The 6,093-nt window shown below is 66.7% G+C and overlaps 1 protein-coding gene and 2 non-coding genes across 3 annotated transcripts in view; 2 read left to right on the forward strand and 1 right to left on the reverse strand.

The window, feature by feature from the left end:
• The first annotated feature begins 1,165 nt into the window (after window positions 1-1,165).
• LOC142599730 (U2 spliceosomal RNA) lies at window positions 1,166-1,356 on the forward strand. The gene has a single exon (XR_012833239.1). It is a non-coding gene; the product is annotated as a U2 spliceosomal RNA (small nuclear RNA).
• A 512-nt stretch (window positions 1,357-1,868) lies between these two features.
• Window positions 1,869-2,059, reverse strand: LOC142599731 (U2 spliceosomal RNA). Its single transcript, XR_012833240.1, has one exon. It is a non-coding gene; the product is annotated as a U2 spliceosomal RNA (small nuclear RNA).
• A 228-nt stretch (window positions 2,060-2,287) lies between these two features.
• PC (pyruvate carboxylase) overlaps window positions 2,288-6,093 on the forward strand; it is a 14,708-nt gene continuing 10,902 nt past the window's right edge. The window contains exons 1-10 of the mRNA XM_075741456.1: window positions 2,288-2,479; window positions 3,221-3,307; window positions 3,609-3,759; window positions 3,877-3,927; window positions 4,027-4,121; window positions 4,255-4,329; window positions 4,475-4,695; window positions 5,163-5,295; window positions 5,414-5,542; window positions 5,638-6,089. Of these exons, the coding sequence (XP_075597571.1) occupies window positions 2,333-2,479; window positions 3,221-3,307; window positions 3,609-3,759; window positions 3,877-3,927; window positions 4,027-4,121; window positions 4,255-4,329; window positions 4,475-4,695; window positions 5,163-5,295; window positions 5,414-5,542; window positions 5,638-6,089 (1,541 nt within the window). The 5' untranslated portion in view covers window positions 2,288-2,332. The remainder of the gene's footprint in view (window positions 2,480-3,220; window positions 3,308-3,608; window positions 3,760-3,876; window positions 3,928-4,026; window positions 4,122-4,254; window positions 4,330-4,474; window positions 4,696-5,162; window positions 5,296-5,413; window positions 5,543-5,637; window positions 6,090-6,093) is intronic.

Here is a 6,093-nt window from a genome sequence, read left to right on the forward strand (position 1 = left end):
AAAAAATGTTAAGAGTTATTGAATGGGTTCCTGCAGGAGCACATGGGCTCCCACGGTGCTGAGGGATATCAGTTTTTAACATAAATCCGTAAGTTTTAATTCAAATACTCCGAAGGAATTTATAACGGGGTGATGCGTGCTGCTGGCACGAGTGCCTGGATTTGCCTTTTTATTTTTCTCGGTAATTTTCCTGGCAGCGGGTTCAGTCTTTGAGCGCAGGAAAGCGTTTTGATGTTTTGATGTCACGCTGATGTTTTGGTCGGGGTTTTTGGGTTTTTTTTCCCCAAACCTGGAACTCTTCAGTTCTCCGTGTTCCGCCAGCGAGGGCGGGTGCGCGAGGAGCGGGAACCGGACGATAAGGAGGTTCCAAACGTCAGTGAGAAGTGCAAATCCACAAAAACCAGCAGAAAAACCCAATTAGATTTTATGAGATATTAGAAGACCCCAGACCCAAAAATCACCATTGGACTAAAGGACACGTGGACAAAAGCGAGTGTGTGGGTCCCACGGGTGTTTTTGCCCCGGGATTTCTCTGCTCTGGGTCCCTCTCTTTGCAGGCGCCCAGCCCGGGCTGATCCTGCTGCTGTATCTTGTAATTAATTTAATTAATTAGTGGGCGGCAGCCCCTGGCCTCCTGCTACGGACGGTCTGTAGGACCCGGGGGAGGCCTGGGATGGTGGGTGGGGCGGGACCCCGGGGGTGGGCGTGGCGAAGCCCGGCCAATGAGATCGCCGCTTGCTCGTGGCGTATGGAAAATACGGGGCGGAGCATGCAAATCGCCTCGAAGGGAGTTGGGGAGGAACATGAGGGGGCGGGGAAAATGCAAATTGTAGGGCGGAGCATGGCCAATCGGGTGGCCGCGAGGAAAAGGCGAAGGGGCGGGGCGTCTGGGAACCCGGGGCGGGGCGAATGCCCAGTGAGGGCGTGGTTATGCTAATTAAGATGGCGTGGGGTCGAACTGGCTGCCGGGAGGACCCGTTGCGGAGGTCTCTGGGGTCCCCCGGGCGCTCGGTGACCGCGGAGCCCGGATACAGGGCACGGATGATGCGGGGGAAAGAACGAGGAGTGTAACGGAGAGGTCGTTGGGGGGGGGGGTGAAAACGAGTGACCGTGACCTATGTAAGTGTGTCGGTGGGTGCGGTGGGGCGGCGTGAGGGGGGCGGGTATCGCTTCTCGGCCTTTTGGCTAAGATCAAGTGTAGTATCTGTTCTTATCAGTTTAATATCTGATACGTCCTCGATGAGAGGACTTTGTATTAAACGGCTTTTTGGTGCTGGGAGTTGGACCCGGAGCTTGCTCCCTCCGCTCCGCGCATCGTCCCGGTATTGCAGTGCCTCCGGGAGCGGTGCACCCCCCTTCAGGCGGTCAAAAACAGAGCAGACGCCCCGTTTCTCTTGTTGTTTCTCCCTTTCCGTGTTCCGGACGGGTTTTAGTTCATTTATCCCCCCGCAGTTCTAAGCCGAAAGCGGCTGCTTCGAGCAGTGTGTCCCCAGAAGGTGGAAAATGACCCGATTCCTACCCAAAATGGAACCTCCCCCCCCCCTCCGCTGCCAGCACGTCTCTGCCCGACTCCCCCCCCCTCCCCGCGGACAGCCAGCCGGCTCTGCCGCCGACCCCACGCGTGGCTGGCGCTGGTGGCGTATAGAGGGGCCGGGCTGGGGAGTGACTCACCGTAACGACCCGCTCGGTTTCCCTGCGGGAAACGGTTCATCCCTGACAGAGCCGGGGGCCGGCGGGGTTTGATCCGAGCTCCCGCTGCCGAGAGGAACCGAGTGACCCGCGGGTCTCGGCAAACCCCACGCACGGAAGAAGCGGGTGGAACAAACGAAGACTCGCCCTAAAGATCGTTCTGTCTTTAACCACGTGAAGGGGGGTGCACCGCTCCCGGAGGCACTGCAATACCGGGACGATGCGCGGAGCGGAGGGAGCAAGCTCCGGGTCCAACTCCCAGCACCAAAAAGCCGTTTAATACAAAGTCCTCTCATCGAGGACGTATCAGATATTAAACTGATAAGAACAGATACTACACTTGATCTTAGCCAAAAGGCCGAGAAGCGATACCCGCCCCCCTCACGCCGCCCCACCGCACCCACCGACACCCTCACGCACCTCACGGTTACTCCCCCCTCACAACCACCGCACCCCCCGCTCCGCTCCGCGCTCGTTCCCCCCACTATCGCTCCGTTTATCCCGTTCTCATCGTCCTTAATCCCGGAGCGAACCCCGAAACCCCCCCCCATACCGTCACCTCCCGTCATCCCCTTCGCGCAGCGCGACGCCTAATTTGCATGTCTCCGCCCTGAAGCGGGCGGTCCCGCGCAGCGCCGCGGCCATGTCGGAGCGGGAGGAGCGGCGGTTCGTGGAGCTGCCGCGGGACTCGGTGCGGCTGATGGCCGAGAGCACCGGGCTGGAGCTCAGCGACGAGGTGGCCGCCTTGTTAGCCGAGGATGTCTGCTACCGCTTGCGGGAGGCCACGCAGGTACGGCCGGTGCCCGGTCCCGGTGTTGGTGCCCGGTCCTGGTGTCCGTGCCCGGTCCCGGTCTTGGTGCCCAGTGTCGGTGCCCGGTCCCGGTGTCGGTGCCCGGTGTGGGTGTCGGTGCCCGGTCCCGGTCTTGGTGCCCGGTGTCGGTGCCCGGTCCTGGTGCCCGGTGTTGGTGTCAGTGCCTGGTGCCCGGTCCCGGTGCCCGGTCCCGGTGCCCGGTGTCGGTGCCTGGTCCCGGTGTCGGTGCCCAGTCCCGGTCCCAGTGCCCGGTGTCGGTGCCCAGTCCCGGTGTTGGTGCCCGGTCCTGGTGTTCATGCCCGGTCCCGGTCTTGGTGCCCGGTCCCGGTGCCCGGTCCCGGTGTCGGTGCCCGGTGTTGGTGTCGGTGCCTGGTGCCCGCTGTCGGTGCCCGGTCCTGGTGTCGGTGTCTGGTCCCGGTGCCCAGTCCCGGTGCCCGGTCCCGGTGCCTGGTGTCAGTGCCTGGTCCCGGTGCCCGGTCCCGGTCTTGGTGCCCGGTGTCGGTGCCTGGTCCCGGTGGCGGTGCCCGGTGTTGGTGTCAGTGCCCGGTGCCCGGTGTCGGTGCCCAGTCTTGGTGCCCGGTCCTGGTGTCGGTGCCCGGTCCCGGTGCCCAGTCCTGGTATCGGTGCCCGGTCCCGGTCCCGGTGCCCAGTCCCGGTCCTGGTACCCGGTCCTGGTGTCGGTGCCCGGTCCCGGTGACGGTGATGGTGCCGCCCCCGCAGAACAGCTCCCAGTTCATGAAACACACCCGGCGGCGCAAACTCACCGTGGAGGATTTCAACCGGGCGCTGCGATGGAGCAATGTGGAGGTGGGGAGGCCGGGAGGGTCCTGGCTGCATCCCCTGCCTGGGGGGCACTGGGGGGACTGGGGGGAACTGGTGGGGATGGAGGACACTGGTGGGGTTGGAACTGGCGACACTGGTGGGGTTAAGGACACTGGTCAGGCTTAGGGTCACTGGTGGGACTGGGGGGCACTGGCGGGGTTAAGGACGCTGGTGGGGTTAAGGATGTTGGTGGGGCTGGGGGCACTGGTGGGGCTGGGGGCACTGGTGGGGCTGCTGCGGGTCCCTTGGCGGGGGGGGAGTAGGTGCCACGGCGGTGTCCCCCCAGGCCGTGTGCGGGTTCGGCTCCCAGGACGCGCTGCCCTTCCGCGCCGTCAGGGACGGGGAGCTGTACTGCCAGGAGGAGCGGGAGGTCAACCTGGTGGAGCTGGCCCTGGCCACCAACATCCCCAAGGGCTGCGCTGAGACGGCCGTGCGAGGTGAGTGGCTGCCCCCCCCCCCCCCCCCCAGCACCCCCCAGCAACCCCCCCAGACCCCCCCAGCACCCCGTTCCTGGCCGCGGGCAGGGTGCTGAGGGCCTCCGCGCTCTCCTGCAGTGCACGTGTCCTACCTGGATGGAAAAGGGAACCTGGAGCCGCAGGGAGCCGGTGAGTGACAGCGGCTGTGACGCTTGGCGGGGGGACACGGGACGGTGCTGGACTTTGGGGTGACGTGTGTGTCGTGTGTGTCCTGTCCCCCTCCCGCAGTGCCCAGCGCCGTCTCCACGCTCACGGACGACCTGCTCAAGTATTACCAACACGTCACCCGGGCGGTACTGGGCGACGACCCCCAGTTGATGAAGGTGCCCCCCCCCCCCCCCCCCCCCCTTCCCTCCATCCCAAACGCACCCCGCGTGGGGCTGACCCCCCCCCCTCCATGGGGCTGACCCCCCACCCCACCCTGCCATGGGGCTGACACACCCCCCCCCCCCCCAGGTGGCCCTGCAGGACCTACAGACCAACTCCAAGATCGCCGCCCTCCTGCCCTACTTCGTCTACGTGGTCAGCGGGGTGAGTGCGGGGCAGCGGGGCGGTCTCCCCGTCCTCCCCAGTCCCCCTCCAGTTTGCGTCAGGGCGGGGGGGGGGTTGGGGGACGACACACACACACACGGAGGGCAGCCCCGAGCCGAGCGGGTCCCGGTGCTGTGCCGCGCAGGTGAAGTCGGTGAGCCACGACCTGGAGCAGCTCCACCGGTTGCTGCACATCGCCCGCAGCCTGATCCAGAACCCCTTCCTCTGCCTGGGCTCCTACGTGCGCAGCCTCATCGCCAGCGTCATGTACTGCGCCCTGGAGCCGCTGGCCGCCTCCATCAACCCCCTCAACGACCACTGGACGCTGCGCGACTACGCCGCCATGCTGCTCAGCCGCATCTTCTGGTGGGGGGGGGAACCCCTGGGGGTTTGGGGGGTTCCCTCCCTGGGATGTGGGGGGACCCCCTTGGGGTTTGGGGGGTTTTCCTCCTTGGGGATGTGGGGGAACCCCTGGGGGTTTGGGGGGGAATGCCTGGGGGTGTGGGGGGTTCCCTCCCTGGGGATGGGGGGGAACCCCTTGGGGTTTGGGGGGGGGTCCCTCCCTGGGATGGGGGGGGGAACCCCTGGGGGTTTGGGGGGTTTCCCTCCCTGGGATGGGGGGGGACCCTCCTTGGGGTGCAGGGGTTCCCCCCTGGGACATGGGGGGGGGGGGTTCCCTCTTGGGACACGGACACTGGTGGTGCTGGGGACACTGGCTGGGGTTGGGGACACTGGTTGGGATGGGGGGGGGGGGGGGGTTCCCCGGCGGGGAGATTTTGGGGGTTTGGGGGGGTCCGCAGCGGGGCTGGGAGCATCGTCACTGTCACCCGCAGGACCCACGGCGACCTGGTGAGCGGGCTGTACCACCAGATCCTGCTCTCGCTGCAGAAGGTGCTGGCCGACCCCGTGCGCCCGCTCTGCTCCCACTACGGCGCGGTGGTGGGGCTGCACGCCCTGGGCTGGAAGGTGAGAGATTTGGGGGGGGGGTGGTCGGGGGGGGGGGTTCGTGCCACCTCACCGCGGCCCCCGACCGCCCCGTGCCGCTGCCTGCACCTCCGTCCGTGCGTCGCGTTGTTGTCCGCAGGCGGTGGAGCGGGTGCTGTACCCCCACCTCCCCACCTACTGGGCCAACCTCCAGGCCGTGCTGGACGACTACTCCGTGTCCAACGCCCAGGTCAAGGCCGACGGGCACAAAGTTTACGGCGCCATCCTGGTGAGCCGCTCGGCCGCGGCGGGGTCTGGGGGGGGGGGGGCAACGCTTAGCCCCCCACCCCGCTACCCGGCACCGTTTCCCGTCCCCCCCCCAAGGTGGCCGTGGAGCGTTTGCTGAAGATGAAGGCGCGACAGTCGCCCTCCGCGGTGCCCGGCACCGTCCCGCGACAGGAGGGCTCCCCGCGGCACAGCCCCAAGCCGGACCCCCCCGGCGAGGCGGGTTTCGGCCTCAGCCGACCCCTGCTACAACTCGGGGGGGGTAGCGGCGGCCCCCCCTCGGCCGCGGCCCCCGCGCCGCCCGCCCTCTCCCTGCACGACATGTACCGCGAGCTCTACGACTTCTTCGGCGACAGCTTGGCCGCCCGTTTCGGTACGGGTTCGTCGTCGACCGTCCCGACGACCCCCGGTACCCCCGAAAGCTCCCGGAAGGAGCCGCCGGCTTTCGGGGGCGAAGGGGCGACGCGTAAGATGCCGCAGCTGACGGCCAACGCCACGGTGAGCCCGCGGGAAGAGGAGAGCCCCCGCGGTGAGCCGACGGACGGCGCAACGCCA

Source organism: Balearica regulorum, unplaced genomic scaffold (genome assembly GCF_011004875.1).
Source record: "Balearica regulorum gibbericeps isolate bBalReg1 unplaced genomic scaffold, bBalReg1.pri S41, whole genome shotgun sequence".
NCBI lineage: Eukaryota > Metazoa > Chordata > Aves > Gruiformes > Gruidae > Balearica > Balearica regulorum.